Source organism: Brienomyrus brachyistius, chromosome 1, assembly GCF_023856365.1.
Source record: "Brienomyrus brachyistius isolate T26 chromosome 1, BBRACH_0.4, whole genome shotgun sequence".
Lineage (NCBI taxonomy): Eukaryota > Metazoa > Chordata > Actinopteri > Osteoglossiformes > Mormyridae > Brienomyrus > Brienomyrus brachyistius.
In genome coordinates, this window is record NC_064533.1 from 20,143,502 (window position 1) to 20,166,982 (window position 23,481).

Sequence of the window (23,481 nt, forward strand, 5' to 3'; positions counted from 1 at the left end):
AAGTTGAAGTAATGCTTAGGATTTCTTACTGTTCTCATGATGAATTATTCTCTGCTGTCCCATATGTGGCACTCAACTGGTTAAACCTGGTTTACGGTCAAAACAGCACCAAGCAGCAAAATGGTTAAGGATGGGGTGTTAACCAACAGCGTCCAAATACAATCCTCTTATTTTATAGCTGAGAGAGACCAACGGAAGAAGCTTCAGTATGTGTGTGTTGATGCCGGCCTCCACTGCAGAGAAAACCTGCTTAGCTGGAGGGTGTGTGATAGTATTTCAGGGGCCCCGTTATTGTAATGTGAGGGTATGTGATGGTAAAGAAAAGTGTGCTGGAGTGTTTTGGGTAACAGCACATTGCAGGGTTTAATAGCATTTTCTGAGTATTAGAAAGAATTTCAAGTTAAAACCACAGAAATGCGTGCATGCAGTTTCCCTCATTGAAGTCGTTTTTTTATTCAAATACAGTGATGGTACATTTGAGGAATGCATACAGATTAGGGTTTAGTCGCCCTAATTATGAAAGGTCCATAAGCTGTTAGTTTTTATGCCAGTGCATATAAACCAAATTTAACATTCAAAGAAATGTTAAATCAGATTTTCATGCCAGTTTTATATGACAGACTGGGCTTCTCCAATCGTCTGTGTTCATTTACCACATTCAGATAGGAAGGCAGTCACTTTCCACCTCTGTCATCACATTCAAATGTTCCAGTTGACCGTCAAGCATATCAGTTCCATGGAAGTTCTTCAGAATTTCAAAAGAAACCACTGGCTTGTGGTTCAGAATAACAAGAAGCATTCACTCAATTCATTGAGTCCTCAGAAGTTTAATTGGTGGTTCTGGTCCTGGTTTTGGTGACTCTAATGGCCCGTGCCGCCCACGGGCCGTGTCTTCTGGAGGACGGTTTGATCCTTTTAAAGCCTATTACTACCTGACTTGGTTTTCCTGCCTATTGGAAATTTCTGCTCCTTTCTGCCAGTGCTGGGTTGAAAGCAGCTTATAGTGACCTGAAAGAATGGGTGTCATTAGGTCGGAGCACCCAGGCCTATAGCCCCGAGTATTTTATCCCTGATGCCAATCTTCCTTCAAAAAAAAAACAAAGAGTCAAGCCCCATGTAAACTTGACCCTGATCTTTTTAATAGCTAGAAACTCATGCCTGAAAGCATGAGAGCTGAATTAAGTATGAGATCTTAAATTAAAAAACACATATCCCATAATCCATCACTCTGTATACTTTTAATTATCACATACCCAGTATGGGTAATACTATCTGCTACCTGTCTTAGGAAACAGTCAGCTTATGTACAACCTGGATGGATCATCGGATCAGGACTGACGATACATCCACGGAATGAGTTAAAATGGACCTGGAAGTACTGAAATATTAATGCTTTTGTTGAACCCCTGTTCCCAGCGCCTGATCGAGCTGATGGACAAGGGAACAGGAAAAACCCTACTGCCTGATGCGGAAGACAGGTGGCCCTCTTTCAGCCTGTGGTGTGCCATTCATGCAGTAGAGCCCCAGGGACTGGCCACCCGGCTGCATCCAGGCCTCGATTAAGCTCTTTTGTGGTCAAATTATAGACCCACAGAATAATGAACAAGATCTTTAGGGACTGAAACAGAGGCTGCCTTCCATACAATAAAGGCCATTATACTACAAGTAAGGATGCTATGTCTGTGCCTCCCAAAATGAAAAAGAATGGCCTCAGTTAGACATCTTTTTCACCCCCCCCTTTTTTGATGTTATTTTGGGACCCCACCCCCATTGTGGTGGTCTGGGTGTAAGATTATATAAAGTGCTCCCTGGAAAGATGGGCTTTTCAGAGCAAAGACGTCAGGTAATGGATAAACAGTCTGGGCTTTACCTTTGTATATTACCTTTTATATTTTGTATGTACATGTATTTTATGTATAAGTGTATTTATATAATTTTCCCGTCATTAATGTTTAAATAATGGCTTCATATTGTAATTTCGGTTGTTAAAATTCTCAGTGTGTGATGCACAGTTTGTGGTAAAAAGGTGCTTTTTCTTCACCTGAAATATCTATGAGAAAATGTATGTGATCATGGTTTGTTTGTCTTGTTGCTTCTGTTTATCATGGAAAATTAAGAATGGAGGAGGCCGAAGAAGACATCGCTGTGATTGGGATTGGGTGCAACTTCCCCGGAGGTCAGACTGTGAACCTTTTTAATGAGTGACTCTAGTACTTCTGTGTACAATAGCAAAGTTAAATGAAATGTAGCCTTGGAAAGAAATCATTAAACCAGCTACTGAAACATTGTTAGAGTCATGGCACACTAAGATTTATTAGTAATCATTATATAGAATTCTCATATGTTTCACTGATCCTGGCTGGCATGCATGATCGATGTGTATATAGTATACATATAGTGTAGTATACATATAGTGTAGTGTACATATAGTGTAGTATACATATAGTGTAGTATATATATAGTGTAGTATACATATAGTGTAGTGTACATATAGTGTAGTATACATATAGTGTAGTGTACATATAGTGTAGTATACATATAGTGTAGTATACATATAGTGTAGTGTACATACTGTGTTTTTCACTATCCACATAGTCCTGTATGTTTCTCTGTGAGATCAGGCAGTATGATTTGCTTCATTTTAAGGTGAAGGTCTTGAGAACTTCTGGAAGGTTCTATTGGATGGGAGGAACTGTGCAGTTCAGATTCCCGAGGAGAGGTTTGATGTCAGACACTGGTATGATCCTGATGAGAGCAAGGCTGGAAGATCACGCACAGCCAAAGCCGCGCTTATTGACAGGTACCACACAGAGTGTTGTTGAAGATTTTTTTTATATATTTAGGGAATGTTTGGAAATTTCAGATCACTTTTAATGGAAAAAAATTAAATTAATTCCTACACCCACTTGCCGGAACAAAAACGTGGAATATAAGGTTCTTATATTTCAAGTGCAGAGAGGGCTCCCCTCCCCTCCATGGTGTAATGATTGGTACTCTGGACTCTGAATCCAGCAATCCGAGTTCAAATCTAGGTGGAACCTATACATATTGTGGGCAGTGGTGGCTTGATGTTTCTGGAAGCACAGTAATTGAAAGATTGCTGGTTTGAATCCCCGACCAGCAAAGCACCACTGAGGTACCCTGAGCAAGGTACCACCCCCAAGCACTGCCCCACGGGCACTGAATTAGCTGCCCCCTGCTACGTCACATTGTCACATATGGGTTAAATGCAGAGGACACATTTCATTGTTGTGTGCTGTGGTGTGTCAACAATGACCACTGATCACTAAATTCTAATTCTGGAGAATGCAGCATTTGCGCTCCTGTCATCTTGATATTCAGGCTTTCAACATATTCTGCTCTGGGATTAACTCATTGACCTCTTGTATATTAATTCTCCCTATTTTTAGGTTCAATGAGTTTGACCACAAGTTTTTTGGCATCACTGAGGCAGAGGCCGACTACATGGACCCTCAGCAGAAGCTCCTGCTGGAGTGTAGCTACAGAGCGCTAGAGGATGCTGGGATACCGATGGAGAAGGCCAGCGGAACCAGGACAGGGGTGTTTATTGGTAATGAGAAGAGGTTTTTCAGCTAAACAGAAATACCTGTCACCTCTTCTACTGTCATTTGTCAATAGTTCAACTTTATAATCACCACCTTGTCTAATGACAATGACCTTAAAAAGTGGGCTGTCATAAATTTTTATATAACATGCTTTATATACCCTGATATTTCATTTAAAGATATTGAACGGCTTATTAAATTAGGTATTTCTTCAGCTTTTTTTCTGTCTACTGGTCTCTTGAACAGGTCTCATGAACCGGGACTATGAAACACTTCTGAACAACAGTCCCAGCACAATAACTCACTATAATAGCACAGGAATAGCTATGAGTATAGCTGCCAACAGGATCTCTTACACCTTCAACCTCACTGGGCCGTCATTCACCATTGACAGTGCCTGCTCCTCATCCCTGGTGGCTCTCCACTCTGCCTGTCAAGCCATAAGACAAGGTAACGGCGAAGGATACGAAATGCTTTTCTGTACTGATTAGAGTTTTCTAAAAGAAAGTAAGCCTGCTAGTTGCAGAAGGTTTGTCTTTTATCTTTCCAGGGGACTGTGAGATGGCGCTGTGTGGAGGCGTCAGCTGCATCATCGAACCACGAGTCTTTGTTGCTCTTAGCAAAGCAAAAATGATCTCACCTGATGGCACCAGCAAGCCCTTCTCCAGTAGAGCAGATGGATATGGAAGGGGAGAAGGCTGTGGGATTGTCCTCCTGAAACCGCTGAAGGAGGTAATATGGTAAAATGAGTCACTGTGACCTTTGATGAATAAGCGGAAGAAATTTCCTACCAATTTTGCTGATGCAAATATGTTATCATTTCTGAACAGGCTTTGAGGAGCTCCGACCATGTGTGGGGGATCGTTAGTAAAACTGCGGTCAATCAAGATGGCCGCTCCGTCACTCCAATCACCAAGCCATCCATGGTTCAGCAGGAAGAGCTCCTGCGCAGAATTTACTCTGCACAGACAGATCCATCACAGGTTCAGTACGTAGAAGCCCATGGGACTGGAACTCCAGTGGGAGATCCCACAGAAGCTACCAGCATCTCTAAGGTTATTGCCAAAGGCAGACCACCAGGATCAGCAGCACTTTACATTGGCTCTGTCAAAGGAAACATCGGCCACACTGAATCTGCAGCTGGAGTAGCGGGACTCATCAAGGTACTTCTGATGATGCACCATGAAACCATAGTTCCCTCCGTCTTCTATTCTGAGGATAATGCCAGTATAGATGCTAAAGCCTTGAATATAAAAATTCCTACTAAAGTAGAGAAATGGGAAATTCCTGGTCCAGCTGGAAGGGTCGCAGGAATCAACAGTTTTGGGTTTGGTGGGACTAATGCCCATGCAATTGTGAGACAATGGAGAGAACCACAGATATGTAAATCAAACACTGAAGATTCATTTCAGTTCTTTGTACTATCTGCAGCTTCTGAGAAATCACTTAAAATGACGATGGAGGACACAGTGCAAAAGATAAGTACTGACAATAAATTAGAAGTAAAAGCCATAGTTTACACATCAGCCTGCAGAAGGAGTCATGCAAAGCACAAGTACAGAAAAGTCTTCATGGTCTCCTCTCTTAGTAAACTACAGGCTGAACTTAAATCATCCCTTAACAAAAAGTTCTTGCCATCAAAGTCAGACCCCCAATTAGTTTTTGTCTTCTGTGGAAACGGGGTTACTTACAGAGGCATGTGCAAGCAGTTGCTAAAAAGAGAGAGCATTTTCAGAGAAAAAATATTAGAAATCGAGAACATTTTCCAGAAGTACAGTAGCATGAGCATCCTGCAAAAACTGGAAAGTGATTATGGCAATGATGATTCTTCTAAGCCAGATGTTGTGCAACCTCTCCTGTTTGCAATTCAGGTTGCTATTTGCAGTCTGTTAAAGCACTGGGGTGTGAGCCCAGGTGCCATTCTTGGGCATTCTGTTGGAGAGGTTGCTGCTGCCCATTGCGCTGGTCTGCTGTCCCTAGAGGACGCAGTGAAGGTAATCTATATTCGCAGTAACTTGCAGAGCCAAGTCACTGGTGGGAAAATGCTTGTTGCCAGCAACATGCCAGTTTCAGAAATCTTGAAGCTTCTCCCTGCCTATTCAGGGAAGATTTGCTTGGCTGCCATCAATAGTCCCCAGTCATGCACCCTGTCTGGAGATTCAAATGCTGTGGATAGTCTCCATCAGAATTTGAAAACCTCATTAGATAATAGGGACCTTTTCCTCCACAGTTTGGATGTTCCTGCTGCATACCATAGTCATATGATGGACTCAATTCTCTCACAAATCGAGGAAAATATAGGCAATTTACAAGGCAATGAGATGAAGACAGAAATGTTCTCGACTGTGACCGGAAAGGCATATGGCGAAGGGGACTTTACTACAGGGACATACTGGGCAAGGAACATTCGGGATCCAGTTGCATTTGAACAAGCTGTAAGGTCAGCAGCAAGGGAGAAGAAGAATGCTGTCTTTGTAGAGATAGCTCCAAAAAGGGCCCTACACAGGAACATCAAGGAGATACTGGGAAATGACACACCAGTGTTCTGCTCTGTGCAGCCAGAGAAAGACCACGAGACACTCCTCACTCTTGTGTCCAAACTCTTTGAGTTGGGTGTGCAAGTCGACTGGGATCAGTTTTACAAAGGGTGGGAAGGACCACCAACACCTTTCCCAGTCTATCAGTTTGACCGTCAAAATAAGAAGGTGTATTTTGAGGCTGTCAGGCGAGGCAATGAGATAACTAGTCAGTTGCATCACCCTCTGCTAATACAGACTAGACAGGATGCAGAGGGACTAGTCAGTAACCTTTCATCTGATGCAGCATCATATGTGTGGGAACATAGACACAATGGTGCTGTTGTTGTTCCTGGTGCACTTTATGTTGAGCTGGCTTTGGCATCCCTTATTGCAAGTGTGAGGCCCAAAATGGCCGTCTGCTCACTGCAGCTCAGTATTACTTTCCAAAACCCATGTGTTCTTGACAAGAACTCATGGCAAATGAAAATACGGCTTGAACCCGAAAAGGGAAAAACAAACTTTACTATTCATTCTCCTATAGCAACATATGCGTCAGGTGTCATTCGTCATGTGAGCTTAGCTGGGCATAAATGCACCAAAGATTCCATTGATGAGAAGCACATTGTTTTAGAATCAGTTTTTAGAAGATGTAAGTCCGTTATAACGACAGGGAAGATTTATGAACTTCTGTCCCAGGCAGGGTTTCAGTATGGCTCTGTGTTTCAGTGCCTGGAAAGCATCCACTACGGAGAGGAGCTTGTGGAAGCTGTGTCAGTTATTAAGGCATCTGGAGAAACACTGAGACACCTGCATGAGTACTGTGTCCATCCAGTGTTGCTGGACTGCTTTTTGCAAATGACAGCTGTCATTGCTCTCAGTGGATCCACATCTAGACCTGCTTTCCCTTCTGAAATAGGCAGCATGATAATCTCTAAGCCAATGTTGGAGGAGATGGTCATGTATCTCCGAAGGACCAAAAAGACAGCTGACTACTTTGAGATATGTGGTTGCTTTGCAGACAAAGAAGGCAATGTTCTGGTTGAACTAAGAAGTGTGAGGATCACATTTGTGGGTGATGCTTCTGGTGGTGTTAAGGAATGCTTCTATCACAATGAGATCCATGTTATTTCTGAGGATGAAATCCTCCCTAAGAACCCAAAAGCTCTAGTTTTTGAAGATCAAATGGGAGTGGTTAAAGCACTGAAGGATCATTTGGGTCCGCAGTCCACTTTTATCTCATTTACTGACTCTGGAAAATGGTTAAGCCTGCAGCTTCGTACCAATAGTCCTTCAGGTGTCAGTTGGGATTTTGACAATGTACTGTTCATGCATGGCATGCAGGACCTTAGTCCACTGACAGCAGAAGAGGTTCTGGAGTGCTTGGCTGATTGCTGTGAGTTTTACCGGCAGGTTGTCCTGATGACGAAGAAGGACAAACGTTGCTGTACGGTCAGAGTCATAACCTATAGATCAGCAGAGAATACTGTGGACCACATCAGTCCAGGCTTTGTGCTCTCTGGTATGACAAGGTCATGTGCCATTGAAATGTCAGATATTTCCTTTCAATTAATTGATCTTGCATCTGTATCTAGTGAGGACATTGGTGCCCTTGCTGATGTTATTTACTCATATCCTAGCAGTAAGTATCCAGAAGTCATGATAAAGAAAGGGCAGATTCATTCAAGTACTATTACTCGAACCCTCTTCAAAAATACTGAACGTTTTAAGAAAAAGATCTCTACTTCCAAGTCTTTCACTCTGCAGACTGCTGATCCTTATTCAGTGACAACCCTGTCCGCTATTCCCTCCCCTAGCCTGGATAACAGTGTAACCGAGCAAACTGTTGAGGTTCAGCTGGATAAAGTATGTGTTCATTCCTCTGATTACTTCCCTGTCAGTTACTCTGACTTGAATTTTGGTCAGACAATTTATTGGAACAAACATTCATCTCAGAATCACAAGCTTCTGGCCCTAGATTTCAGCGGCAGAGTTACTGCTGTAGGGAAGGATGTGAGCAAGCTGAAAGTGGGAGATCATGTTGTTTCATGCTACCCTGTTGTTGCATCATCTAAAGTCATTATTCCTGAAGCTGTATGCTACAGAACAAAGAAACTGCCTTTTCTCAAGAAAGTTCCGTGCCTGTCTTATTTTGTCTTGGCATGGGAGATCTTCCATATTGCGATGGCAGGGGAAAAACCAGGGAGAAAGTTAAGCATTGGTTCTTCTAACCCTTACTCAAGTTTCCTCCAGATATTGGTGCATACAGCAACAAAATCTGGGTGGATTACTGTTGTGGGAACAGACCACAATGGAGCAATAGACAATGTGAATGAATGTGATGTGTTAATTCTTTTGCCTCCTTTCAACCCAAGCCTAGTAGCTAAAATGTGCAGTGTTTCCACCATGAAACACATACTTGTTGTTTGTGACAGGAAAGGGTCAAGTCCCCTCTCAGACAACACCATGAGAATTAACAACGAAAATGTTTACATCCAGAACATTCAGGTGGCCGATATATTCCAAAAAGCCTACCTAAAAAGGCAGAAAACCAAGATCTATCATTGGCTGAAATCAATGCTTTTGTACGAAGAATCTTTAAACTTTCCAGCCATTACTTTTCAAAAATCTGTATCTAGAGACTGTGACTCCTCAGTTCTTGAGAGTCCTGAGTCCTACTTTAGATCCAAGGCAGTATCTGTAGTTGTGCTAGATAATGGTACAAATGTAATGAAATCTGACATTCCAATTCTGGTGACATCAAAACAACTTTTCAAGAAGGACTCTGTATATATGGTGACTGGGGGCCTTTCAGGTTTGGGTCTTGAGACAGTAAAGTTCATTGCACGTAGAGGAGGTAGATGTATTGTGACTCTGTCCAGAAGAGATCTTTCTACAGAAGTGCAATTTGAAATTAATGTTCTACAGAGTCAATATGATGTGTCAATTATGTGTCTGCAGTGTGATGTCTCTGACTTAGAGCAAGTTATGAAAGCCATCTCAGTCACTGGACAGAGATTCCCTTTTTGCCCAATCAGAGGAGTGTTCCACAGTGCCGTGGTCTTGCAAGATGGGCTGATAGAGGCACTTGACAAATCAGCCTTCATGAGAGTGCTAAAGCCAAAGGTCACTGGTGCTTTAAATTTGCATATTGCAACGATGAACTTTCAGTTAGACTACTTTGTATGCTACTCTTCCATCTCATCAGTTATTGGAAATGCCTCCCAAGCGAACTACGCTGCAGCTAATTCGTTCCTGGACCTGTTTTGTCATTACCGGAGGAACCATGGGCTTGCAGGTCAGTCCATTAATTGGGGCGCTTTGAACCTTGGCCTCCTGCTGAATAGGCAGCACTTCCAAAGGTTCCTGGAGTCCAAGGGGATGGAGGTCATGGGCGTGCCAGAATTTCATGAGAGCCTGGAGCACTGTTTGCTGCTCGGCAAAGTCCAACAGGTAGTGTGCAAATTTAATTTCAAGAACCTCAAGAGCCACGTGTTCTCCCAGAATATCTCCCTACAGGCACGCTTATCTACCCTCATAGAGCTCGAACTGAAAACCAGGCGAGTAACAAAAGCCAGACTCCAGCAGCCGACATTTCCCTTCTCACCAGAAACATATGTGAAGTCCGTGCTGAGCGAAACATGCAACATGGACCTGCAGGAGATGAGTGACAACACTGCTCTCTCTGCCCTGGGCATCGACTCAATGCTGGCCATGACCCTGCAGAATGTCTTCTTCCAGGGACAAGCAGTGACCATTCCCCTTGTTAAATTGCTGGACCCAAATAGTACACTTTTGACCCTAATTACCATCATCAATTCCGAAAGAGGAAATAAACTAGAAGACGAGCAGGACTTTGGGTTAACTACGAACGGAAACGTACACAGTGATGGACACATGTAAGTAGAAGTTAAGTTATGATAAGCAGATAATTACTTGTAATCAGAATGCAGGGGAGAGCTATGTTATAAAAAAGGTTGTGGAAATCGGCACTGTGGTCAGGTGCTTTCCTCTCAATGTATCCACACCGCCACCTAATGGAAGTCATTCTTCGAGTGCAGTCGTTAGACTTTACTGTGCAAATTAGTAATTCATCATCTGTATTTTCACCACAAAAATAAAAATATGTATATCTCAAACATAGAGGAAAAATTGTGTCATTTATATGAGTTTGATCTAGAAAGTGAAATTGAAACGTTTTGCACCAATAGCAATCTCCATGACAGAACAAGGAAATCAGCATCACTGCACGCACTGTCATGTCTGCCATGCATTTTAAATGGATACTCTGATGAATTAGTTGTGCTTCGTTGTGGGATCTTTGGCAGGCCTGACCTCAGACTATAGAGCCTTTCTGCTCCTATTCCTACCGGTAGCACCAATTAACCTTTTGCTTTTGGGGTAGGGGAGGGGAACCAGTGTACCCAGAGGAAACCCCATGATGACACAAGGAGAACTTGCAAAGTCCACACACCTTGAGGCATGATAGACACTCGAATCCAGGTCCCAGAGGTGTGAGACAACAGTGTTAACCCATGCATCACCACGCCACCCCCACTGTTATTATACACAAAGTCTTAATTTTACAAACACTCCATTCTGATAAACATTTAGATAAAAATGGAATTTTTACTTATGGATATGGCATTTGAAAGTGTAGGCTACATAGATTTTTCCTCAGTCAAAACATTTTACCACTGATCAGTTTGCCCATATATAGACGGGTTGACGATGCCGGTTCTATAACATCAATAAAGTGCATGATTCTCCACTTCCAAATACTGTCAAGAAAACGCATGTAGTACATGGTGCAGACACACACTACGATCAGCACTAGAGTCCTATTTTATCTATTTGTACAGTAGCTCGATTTCTGTGTAAATATATAGACAAAGCAACAAGAGATTTGTCAAATCAACTAGCTTGAACAAATCCCAATTTAACTTATTTTGAATGTACTGTATCTTTGAATGGTACATCTGCGTTTTTGCTATCTGTAAAACGGCTGCACACCTACTAAGATAAATGCCAGAAATTGCATCAAGGAATTTTTTTATAGCCACTTTCTCTGTAAGAAGGGTCACGTGACACAGATATGGTAAAAAGGAATTGGAACTTTCTATACGATTATGTTCTCAGGAAGCTGAATATTAAGTATCGAATTTGAATTTCTGTATTTCCTGTCATTTTGCAAGACAAGATAACACATATTATCTGTTATGAGCTTATAAAAGGGACAGGCCAAGTGCAATTACTCAGCACGTTCAATGGAGTTCATTGTTATCCATTATTGGCAATATCATTTGATGACAACACCTGATATTGTGTGTGGCTCACTGGGCTAAGCCTTTGTCCCTGTGGAAGGTCACTGCTTCAAGACTGGCTTTAGCAGAATAGTCTGTGTCTGTGGGCCTTTGAGCAAGATCCTTGAACCTTACCTCCGTGGGTGGCTGCCCTTTGTTGCCAGGTTTGTTCTCACCTACATGTGTGTCATGGAGACCAAGATGGGGTAGGTGAAAAGACACTTTTCCCACGGGAATCAATAAAGTATTATCCATTTATTTCATTTTGCACATAGAAACACTGTAGCAACAAGTCCTCAGACAGTGCTTGGACAGTACTGTGTAGAACCAGTTTAAAGAGCCACAAATAATCAGAGGTGGAGATTTTAGGTCCAGAGAGTACAAATCCAGACAATGATTTTGTTTCAACCAACCAGTTGAGCATAAAGAGCCACAGTCACAGAGTACTCAACTGGTTGGTTGAAATAAAATCATGGTCTGGATTTGTAGTCTCTGGACCTGAAATCTCCACGTTTGCAAATAATACATAGGTGCTACTACACGGTATACAAGTATAGCTTTCTCTTGTATTGATGAAGAGCACCCCCATCTTGGATTCTGAGGTTGCAGAGATTCCACTGACTTCCTGAGTCAGAATGCCGACTTCAGGGTTTGTGGCAGGTGAAATTTATGATTAGGAACATAGGAATTTCCCACTTTCGGGTTCAAATGAAATGCAGCATAGGCATAGGGTTAAGGTTGGGTAAGTGTGCTGCTCTTTTATTGCACCATAAGAAAATAATTCAGCATAATTCAGCAATGCTGAGGAATATACACTTTATAGAGTCTTTATAGAATCAGTTCGATGCTCTCAGATTGCTTAACAATAGAACTGGTTATTGCTCTTACATTATTCAAAGTAGCAACGAAATGAACATTCTAGAATCGTATTAAGATTTTGCACTATTGGTTATATTTATATTTTAATCATTTAAATAATACTGTGTTGGAGTTCGCCGTCTCCACCGAGTCCGTAGATGAGAAGAGATCACCCGGAGGCGTGGATGAGTTGTCAAATAACCTTTATTCCAGCAGATCGATCTGGGAACTCTGCAACTCCCCACAGAGTTCTACTTCCTTGTTGTTCACCGTTTGTCTTATACCACTTCTACAAGCAGCACCCCCACCCCCCCCACCCCCCCGTCCGTACTTTTCCACTTTCTGGCAATTTCAGCTTATCTGGTGCAACGTGTAGTTCTGTATGTTCCAAGTTATTGTGCCAACCCTATATCATTTGCCTAGCGACTGTCACCGCAGCCTGCGTCCATAGATTAACTTTGGTACGCACAGAGCCTCCCTCTATGTCCTTGTTCCCCTGCAGATATCGCTATCCACAACTGCCAAGAGAATTTCCTAGTACATGTAAGTATGTCTGGCCAATAAAGTGAATTCAGATTCAGATTCTATTTATTTCATTCTTGCTCGTGAAGTTCATTTTTATAACTTCAGTAAGGCCTCAGTCACAGGTGTCGGAGGGGCATGTATTTCCCAGCAGATTCAGGGGCCCAGTACTTTATAGCAGGACCTGAATATGAAATGTTCAACATTTTCTTTGTCAGTTGCTCAAATACAAATATGTCCCTTTTTAATAAATTTCAAAGGTAAAGTATACTCTACCAGTGTGTATGCAGATAGGTACCCATACGTAAATATAAAAAAACCATACAAATAAACTCTACCAATGTGTATACAGGAATGTACCCTTTTCACAAATATAGGAAACCTAAATAGATTCTACCAGTGTATTTATGCGTGGGGTGGTGGTGTTGTCAGTGTGTCACAGTGTCAGAGAAAGGGGGGGGGGAGGGGCTGGAACTATTCCGAGAAGGAAGTGTCTCAGTTATATAATGATTTTATGTTTGACTTCTATGGAGGAGAAGACAATCATGTTTGGAAAGAAGGTTATAAATGAGAGCAATTGTAATTGGGATGTGGATGCAAGCCAAGATAAGCTACTGTACCTCAGCACATGTAACAAGCTGTGAATTGCCATACGAAGGGCATGTGAAGGGCATTATGGAAATCTTAATTGATATTTAGATTCTTCATTTACCAGTAAATTTTATTCAAGTTTAAGAATGTCTTCCTATAAATGCAGCAGTGTTTTCATAGTGCCATGAATATTTTTTTTTCCCCTAAACATTTTAGAATGTAACGCAGCCTTTCCATATTCAGGGAAAATAGCTGCCTAAAAGTTTGTTTGTGGACAAAAACCGGCTAAATAAGTTGACAAAATAATAAATTGACAAAAATTGAGTCAATAAAAGAAAAGCCCAACATTTGTTGGCAAGAAATGCACTTCCCTGTAATTTCAAGTTAATAATCACTCCCACAGGATTTTTTGTATTGACTGTAAGGAAGGCTACCCTTGACCTCTGCTTCATACTGTGCCTTTTAGAACTTTATAGCGTATATTAGTCATCCTTTAGTCATTTTTTTTCAGTCTCTGCATATAAAAACATCAAATCCAGGAATGACCAGAAAACACACGACGGACAAGAAGTATGTCCACAAAGGAAAGCTCTCACTATTTTCCCCTGAGTTTGCTTATGTGTTTTATTCACATGCTATTTTTCTATGCCTGTGTGATGGCGGAATGCTCGACTGTGGACAGCATATAAAGCTGTGGAGTACATATCCAACGAATGCTCGTGCTGTTTGTTCATGCTATTTACTCCTTTCCCAGAACCTGTTAGAAAATGGAAGAAGCTAATGAGGACATTGCCATAGTGGGAATTGGATGCAATTTCCCAGGAGGTAAGGGGTCTGAGTACATTATCATAATAATTATATGTGCATATGTTATTTATAACGAATCTCAGTCTGGTTCGCTTTTTCCTTAATTTACTCTTTTACTCTCTGTGATCTATGTGAAGCTGAATGGCTGTAGGTTAAGCCGTTATAGTTAAACAAATCTTGGTTATTTAATTTTAGTTGTTTTTGAAATGTGATTGATATTGATGCAAAAAAGTCAGGAAATTAAGATATAATTGAATTTCAGTTGTATAATTGAAAGATGTTCGTTTTATATCAGCAAAAAAATGTAGTTTTGGTATCATTGGTTTGAAGGTGAAGGTCTTGAGAACTTCTGGAAAGTTCTATTGGATGGGAGGAACTGTACAGTTCAGATTCCCGAGGAGAGGTTTGATGTCAGACACTGGTATGATCCTGATGAGAACAAGGCAGCAAGATCACGCACAGCCAAAGCCGCGTTTATTGACAGGTACTCCAATGCTTCTCAAATAAAATCCATCCATCTATACAATCATTTATATTTCAACCAGTTTAGTGACCGGTCAGGGTCACTAATATTTATTAGCTTTGTCAACATATCACACTATAATCCTGTTCTTTTGATCTATGGAAGTATAATTTGGTGAAAATAATAATGTGTGTGTAATACTTTATAATGAAATATACAGAGGGATTCTTCAGGAGCTGTATTATTCCTGAAGGAATAACAATAATTTCCTGGTCAACAAATACAGGACTTTATCCCCTGTATCCAGTCCACATTTTTGATTAACTTATTAAAATCTTGGACTTTCATTCTCTGTTTAGGTTTAATGAGTTTGACCACAAGTTTTTTGGCATCACTGAGGCAGAGGCCGACTACATGGACCCTCAGCAGAAGCTCCTGCTGGAGTGTAGCTACAGAGCGCTAGAGGATGCTGGGATACCGATGGAGAAGGCCAGCGGAACCAGGACAGGGGTGTTTATTGGTAACTTTTTGTCCTTTTCTTGCAATGAAACACCATAAACAAGTAATATTGCATTAAAAATTAGTTAACATATGCATTTGATTATTTATATAAGTAAAATTATCCTTTTCTTATTTATGTTGATTCATTGATACAATGGTGTATAATTAGGTACATGAAGTTCTTGTCATTTCAGCAATAAAAATGTCCAGATAAAATTTCCATGAAACAAAAACTTTTTTTAAGGCAACTGGAATTGAAGGAATCTGATGTATGTGAAACTATAAATTTATATTTATGCATATTCAATATTTATTGGGGGCAGCATGTGGCTCTGTGGGCTAAGCCTGTGTGCCTGTAATCAGAAGGTCGCAGGTTCAAACCCAGCTTCAGCATGTGGGTCCTTGAGCGAGGCCCTGAACCCCCAGCTCCCTGGGCGCCACTACGGGTGGCAGCTCTTCGCAGACAACTTCCTCTATGAAAAAGAGCAAGTTGAGGGAGGCGTAAAGACAATTTGCATCAACAGGATCAATAAAGTATTGATTATTATTATTATATTCTTTCTACATATAGGTCTCATGAACAGAGATCATGAGCAAGTAATTTCTTGGAATACAGAGTCGATATGCCACTACACCAGCACAGGAATAGCTATGAGTATAGCTGCCAACAGGATCTCTTACACCTTCAACCTCACTGGGCCGTCATTCACCATTGACAGTGCCTGCTCCTCATCCCTGGTGGCTCTCCACTCTGCCTGTCAAGCCATAAGACAAGGTAACCATACTCTGTCACAATCTCCTCTGTCCTCTTTACATGCTGGGAAAATTAGTTAATGTATTCAAACTGCAAACATTAAATATTTCTCCCAAGATGGCAACACTAATACCCCAACTGGGATGGCTAAATGTCCCAAGTCCAACTGGCAGGTTTATTTTGGTTTGACCTTTATATCAAGCTGTTTGGAATCATAGGAATCAGGAAGATTTTAGGGATCTATTCATGTTTAAGTTACAGGAGCTACGATATAGGGAGTATGTCGGTAATATCTATTTACACTGAGCAAAAAATACTAATGGAAAGAGTAGGATTTGTGAAACATAGTTGAATAAGCCCTGCTGAAAATTTTTAGATGCCAAGGGTTCCCAAATTACTAAAATTTACAATACTGTGGGTGCATGTGCCAACAAGGCCAATTGTAAATGGCCCTTGGTGTATTGCTGTTGTCAACGGTTGCATTTCCCTATTGTTGCGCTTGTGTTTACCCGTCTTTTGTGTGCACACACATGATCCTCGTGTGTTCTTAGCCTGTATAAATCTCCCACCATGTCTGCACCTTACTTTACCTTGTGTTTCTGCTCTGGGTATTTGGTTCAGTGCTTGTTGGGTGGCTGTTATAGTCCTGTTAAGGACTTGCTATTAAAAAACGCTTTTTCTCTGGCAAGCAAATATCTTTGTCCTTCTCTGCTCCCGCGATGTCTCGGTCCTCCCCGCACCACAATACTGTGCATATTTCTTTTGATCCAAGTATATTTCTGCTAAAGCATTACACACAATATCTTTTTAGACATACTCTATATCTTTCCAGGGGACTGTGAGATGGCGCTGTGTGGAGGCGTCAGCTGTATCATGGAACCACGAATCTTTGTTGCTCTTAGCAAAGCAAAAATGATCTCACCGGATGGCACCAGCAAGCCCTTCTCCAGTAGAGCAGATGGATATGGAAGGGGAGAAGGCTGTGGGATTGTCATCCTGAAACCGCTGAAGGAGGTAATATGGTAAAATGAGTCACTGTGACCTTAGATGAATAAGTGGAAGAAATTTCCTAACAATTTTGCAAATATGTTATCATTTATGAACAGGCTTTGAGGAGCTCCGACCATGTGTGGGGGATCGTTAGTAAAACTGCGGTCAATCAAGATGGCCGCTCCGTCACTCCAATCACCAAGCCATCCATGGTTCAGCAGGAAGAGCTCCTGCGCAGAATTTACTCTGCACAGACAGATCCATCACAGGTTCAGTACGTAGAAGCCCATGGGACTGGAACTCCAGTGGGAGATCCCACAGAAGCTACCAGCATCTCTAAGGTTATTGCCAAAGGCAGACCACCAGGATCAGCAGCACTTTACATTGGCTCTGTCAAAGGAAACATCGGCCACACTGAATCTGCAGCTGGAGTAGCGGGACTCATCAAGGTACTTCTGATGATGCACCATGAAACCATAGTTCCCTCCGTCTTCTATTCTGAGGATAATGCCAGTATAGATGCTAAAGCCTTGAATATAAAAATTCCTACTAAAGTAGAGAAATGGGAAATTTCTGGTCCAGCTGGAAGGGTCGCAGGAATCAACAGTTTTGGGTTTGGTGGGACTAATGCCCATGCAATTGTGAGACAATGGAGAGAACCACAGATATGTAAATCAAACACTGAAGATTCATTTCAGTTATTTGTACTATCTGCAGCTTCTGAGAAATCACTTAAAATGACGATAGAGGACACAGTGCAAAAGATAAGTACTGACAATAAATTAGAAGTAAAAGCCATAGTTTACACATCAGCCTGCAGAAGGAGTCATGCAAAGCACAAGTACAGAAAAGTCTTCATGGTCTCCTCTCTTAGTGAACTACAGGCTGAACTTAAATCATCCCTTAACAAAAAGTTCTTGCCATCAAAGTCAGACCCCCAATTAGTTTTTGTCTTCTGTGGAAACGGGGTTACTTACAGAGGCATGTGCAAGCAGTTGCTAAAAAGAGAGAGCATTTTCAGAGAAAAAATATTAGAAATCGAGAACATTTTCCAGAAGTACAGTAGCATGAGCATCCTGCAAAAACTGGAAAGTGATTATGACAATGATGATTCTTCTAAGCCAGACATTGTGCAACCTCTCCTATTTGCAATTCAGGTTGCTATTTGCAGTCTGTTAAAGCACTGGGGTGTGAGACCAGATGCCATTCTTGGGCATTCTGTTGGAGAGGTTGCTGCTGCCCATTGCGCTGGTCTGCTGTCCCTAGAGGACGCAGTGAAGGTAATCTATATTCGCAGTAACTTGCAGAGCCAAGTCACTGGTGGGAAAATGCTTGTTGTCAGCAACACATCAGTATCAGAAATCTTGAAGCTTCTCCCTGCCTATTCAGGAAAAGTTTACTTGGCTGCCATGAACAGTCCCCAGTCCTGCACCTTGTCGGGTGATGCAGAAGCTGTAGACAGTCTTCATCAGAATTTGAAAACTTCTAAAAACAGCAACAGTCTCTTCCTCCACATCTTAGATGTCCCTGCTGCATATCACAGTCATATGATGGATCCTATACTGACCAAAATTGAGAAGAACATAGGTACCTTGCAAGGGAAGGAACCAGAGACGGAGTTGCTTTCAACCGTGACAGGAAAGATGAATTCCAATGGTGATTTCACCACTGGAACCTACTGGGCAAGGAACATTCGGGATCCAGTTGCATTTGAGCAAGCTGTAAGGTCAGCAGCAAGGGAGAAGAAGAATGCTGTCTTTGTAGAGATAGCTCCAAAAAGGGCCCTACAAAGGAACATCAAGGAGATATTGGGAAATGACACCCCAGTGTTCTCCTCTGTACAGCCAGAGAAAGACCACGAGACACTCCTCACTCTTGTGTCCAAACTCTTTGAGTTGGGTGTGCAAGTTGACTGGGATCAGTTTTACAAAGGGTGGGAAGGACCACCAACACCTTTACCAAGATATCAGTTTGATTCTGTGAAGAAAGAAACATATCTTCATGCAGCACAGAGAAATGATGATACAATGTCCAATTTTCAACATCCCATACTTTCTAAGACAACTGATAACGGAGAATTCATCTGTAATTTGCACTCTGAGGAAACATCATATCTATCTCAGCACAAAAACCATGGAGTTGTCATCATCCCTGGATCTCTGTATGTTGAGCTGGGTCTTGCATCATTCATGGCATGGTTTCGACCGAAAATGCCTCTTAGCTCCCTGCAACTAGAGGTCGGCTTCCAAAATCCATTCACACTTTCCAAAAACTCACCAGAAATGAGAGTACAGCTTCAGCCTACAAAAACAGGCGCAATGTTTAGAGTGCAGTCTCCATTAGCAACTTACGCATCAGGATCTATCAGCCAATCCGATGAAGTATCTCTCGAGGAGCCAAACATCTCTATAGATTCTATCTTCAAAAGATGCAAAACAGTGCTGAAGGCTGAACAGATATACAACACTCTTTCTAATGTTGGATTTCAGTACAGCTTAGTTTTCAAACAACTTGGTAATGTGCACTTTGGGGAGGAATTCAAGGAAGCTGCTTCAGCAGTGACTGTCCCAGAGGAACTTCTTGGCCAATTGCATGACTACCACATTCATCCTGTGGTGCTGGATTACTTTTTGCAAATGACAGCTATTTTTGCAAATGGCGGAACAAGACAGGGACCAGGATTCCCTACAGCCATAGGATCAATGATAATTTCCATGCCCATTCAGAGAGAAATGGTGATATATCTAAGAAGAACCATTGAAGGGCCAGATTACTATGAGGTATGTGGTTGCTTTGCCAATAGAAATGGTGATGTTCTAATTGAGCTGAAACATGTCCGGGTCAAATCTTTAGGTAGTCCCACAAATGTCATTGAGAAATTCTTCTTTGAGAATAAACTGATAGCTGTCTCAGAGGATGTCCATGTTAATGAGAAACCCAGAGCCTTGGTCTTTGCAGACACACTTGGTGTTGCCAAGAAATTGTGCCAGTACTTGCACCAGAAGTCATTTTGCATTTCTTACCCAGACTCTTACAAGAACATTGACATTCAATCTTTGTTTTCCAAGCCAAATGATCGCATTAATAGCAAGGACTACAGTGAAGTGCTGTTCATGTGGGGGATTCAAAACTTTAGCGATATGAAAACAGAGAAGGTCCTTGAGTGCCTGGTTAATTTTTGTGAGATTTACCGGCAACTGATTGTAAAGCTGAAAAATGAGAAGTTTTCTGGTGGCATCAGGGCAGTGACTTACAGGTTGCACGGTAGTACAGTTGATGCCATTAGTCCAAGCTTTGTGCTCCCTGGCATGGTACGATCTTGTGCAATTGAATATACGAACATGTCGTTTCAGCTCATTGATGTCGGTTCTGTGTCAAACGAGGACATCAGAGCCTTAGATCATGTGATACAATCATGCCCCTGCAGCAAATACCTTGAATTGGTCATCAGCAAAGGTCAGATTAATTTTGCACAAGTGAATCGTACAGTTGCAAATTCCTCTATTAGCACTGAGAAAAAAGTTAATTCTGTGGATTTAGAACATTTCACATTGCAAACCACAGATGCCTACAAAATGTCATGCTTGTCAGCTGTTCCTTCTGTCGGGGAAAGTTGTGTGGAGGGACAGAAAGTAGAGGTGCAGCTCCATAAATTATGTGTTCATTCATCTGACTACTTCTCTGTCAGTTTCTCTGACTTGAATTTCGGTCAGACAGTGTACTGGAACAAACACACAACTCAGAATCACAAGCTTCTGGCCCTCGATTTCAGTGGCAAGGTTACTGCTGTAGGGAAGGATGTGAGAAAGCTGAAGGTGGGAGATCACATTGCTTCATGCTACCCTGTTGTTGCATCCTCCAAAGTCATGATTCCAGAGGTCGTGTGCTACAAGACCAAGAGACTTCCATTTCTCAAGGAAGCGCCCTGTGTGTCTTACTTTGTCCTATCATGGGAGATTTTGCACTGTGCATTGCCTAAATCAAAACAGGTCAGGAAGATGGGCATTTTCTCAAATCATCCTGACTCCTGTCTCCTGCAAATCTTGGTGTACATGGCAAAGCAGTCTGGATGGATGTATTTAGTAAGGACAGAGTTTAGTGGACTAGTAGAAATAGTGAATGAATGTGATGCATTTGTCGTTTTTCCTCCGTTTCCAGCTAGTCTAGTTTTTAAAGCATGTAGTGTCTCTACGGTGAAGCACATTGTTGTCATCTGTGATAATGAAGGATCCATCCCTCACTCAAACATTAGAATGGACAATGAAAATGTTCACATTCATACCCTGCACATGGACAAAGTTTTGCAGAAAGCACATCTGAAGCAGGAGAAAGCAAAGATCTACAACTGGCTGAAATCAATTAATGTATCATCAAAAAGTTTAAAATTGCACAGCACCACATTTCAGACAATGGGCTCTGGAAGCTTTTGTTATCTAGCAGATGAAGAAACTCAGTCCTATTTCTGCTCTAAGACTATGCCAGTAATTGTGCTGCATGACTTGGAAAAGGCAAAAAGGTCCAACATACCAGTGCCTGACAGGAAGAAACAACTTTTCCAAGAAAAATCAGTGTACATGGTGGCGGGAGGACTCACAGGGCTGGGGTTTGAAACAGTGAAATTCATTGCCAAAAAAGGGGGTGAATTCATTGTCATCCTTTCCAGAAGAGCTCCATCTCCTGAAATGCAGCATGAGCTTAGAGAAATACAGAATCAAAGTGGAGCGTCACTCGTGAGTCTGCAGTGTGACGTCTCTGTTTCCGAGCAGGTCCATAAGGTAGTCAGTGATATTGAACTACAGTTTCCTTCTTATCCGATCAGGGGTGTCTTTCACAGTGCAGTGGTCTTGCATGATGGGCTGATCGAAGTAATTGACAAATCGCTCTTCGAAAAAGTCCTGAAACCCAAAGTCAGTGGGACTTTGAATCTGCATCATGCCACTAGACACTGCAAGCTAGATTACTTTGTCTGCTACTCCTCTGTCACATCCTTCATCGGTAACGCTGCACAGTGTAATTATGCTGCAGCCAATTCATTCCAGGACAGCTTCTGTCTCTATCGGAGAAACCTTGGAATTCCTGGGCAGGCCATCAACTGGGGCGCTTTGAATCTCGGCCTCCTATCAAACAAGGATCACCTGCAAAAGTTCCTGGAGACAAAAGGATTGGGAACTATGGAAGTACCAGAAATTTTTGAAAGCCTAGAACAAAGTCTGTTGCTGAACAACCCTCAGCAGGTCGTGTGCAAATTTGAGTTCAGGAAGATGAACACTTTCGTCCTTTCTCAGAGTGAACCACAAAGAATGCGTTTTCTTCCATTTCTTATTGAAGGATTAAAAAAACAGGTAATTCCAGAAACCAGGGAGGAGCAGGACACCTCTCAGACCTCTGTTGATCAATATATCAGGTCTTTAGTCAGCAAAACTTGCGGTGTGGATGAGAATGAGCTTAATGATGACAGTTCCCTTGCTGCCCTTGGTATTGACTCTATGTCTGTCATGACCATCCAGAACCTCATCTTCCAAGACCGAGGTGTGAACATCCCACTCGTTAAACTGCTGGACCCAAATACTACACTTTCCTCCTTGGTATTAATGATGCAGGATGGGAAAGAAAGAGAACAGAAATCAATTGGGCAACATAAACTCATGGATGATACAAAATTTTAAAGATAAAGGAAGGTGAAGACAGGGAACAAAAATTGTTTGAATAACATGAACAAAATAATCAAACACAACAAAGATTCATAAAACAACTCTGTTATATTGCAATCTTTTGTGTATGTTAACTGTTATACTCATTTTAATTGGAAGTATTTTAATATGATAGTGATGTTTTCTGTAATGTTTGAACATTTACCTGTTTTCTTTTGTAAATCAGCTGTTAATGATCTACCTGCCTTCAAGCACATACAATCTGAAGATGCATCTGATGTTTGCAGAACCCAACTGCAATAGTAGCTATGCGACTGACGTTATGCCACGTTGAATTTTGCATAACGATTGTTTATGCGCCATGTTTTAAGGCAATCGCTATGTCGGGAGTTGTGTTTGGGTTTTTTGTTGTGATTGTGAAAAACGTTGCCATGGCATGTCAGACCTGCTGCATCAAGAACTGCAACTGTAGGTCACACCATCTTTCAAGGAGAAAACTGGACAATGGAATTATTTTTTTTTTTTGCCTTTCCTACATGGAAAAAACAGGAATGGAAGCAGGTTGAGGAGGTGACAAGAAGACGTCACACATAGAGAGTGTTATCGGTGTTGTGCAGGATTGTTGAGGTACTCTGCCGCCCTGTGCAGGTGTCGCGTTAGTGTACTTTTGTGACTCTCTCCCTGATAGTAGTCCCATGGCTGTGTAGTTCACCTTAAACACTAATCATAATCTTAGAGGTTGAACAAAGATATTAAGTAACTGCAGCTCCCAGATCATTTGTATCCAGTCCTTGTTTTAAAAAGTAACTTGACTGTTAGGACAATTTCTGTCGGTCAATACCTGGTTTATGTTGTTTATGTCGCCAGGCCACATCACATGAGCAAAATTGACTTTACGAGTATTTTGGATGCTTTCAATGAAGACACTGTTGTGCAAATTTTTAAATGACAATATTAAA

General features: G+C 41.7%; 2 protein-coding genes across 2 annotated transcripts; both read left to right on the forward strand.

Annotated features, from left to right (window-relative positions):
- Positions 1–4,042: 4,042 nt before the first annotated feature.
- Positions 4,043–5,558, forward strand: LOC125749538 (uncharacterized). The gene is made up of 3 exons (XM_049026899.1): positions 4,043–4,298; positions 4,397–5,437; positions 5,547–5,558. Exons 1-3 carry the CDS (start codon positions 4,128–4,130, stop codon positions 5,556–5,558), a joined length of 1,224 nt encoding a protein of 407 aa, XP_048882856.1. The 5' UTR covers positions 4,043–4,127.
- Positions 5,559–13,854: 8,296 nt separating this feature from the next.
- On the forward strand, positions 13,855–23,481 carry LOC125734299 (uncharacterized). Its single transcript, XM_049006112.1, has 7 exons — positions 13,855–13,926; positions 14,111–14,181; positions 14,494–14,647; positions 14,986–15,146; positions 15,699–15,902; positions 16,714–16,895; positions 16,988–23,481. The coding sequence occupies exons 2-7, from the start codon at positions 14,124–14,126 to the stop codon at positions 22,535–22,537; spliced, it is 6,309 nt and encodes a 2,102-aa protein (XP_048862069.1). The 5' UTR covers positions 13,855–13,926; positions 14,111–14,123; the 3' UTR covers positions 22,538–23,481.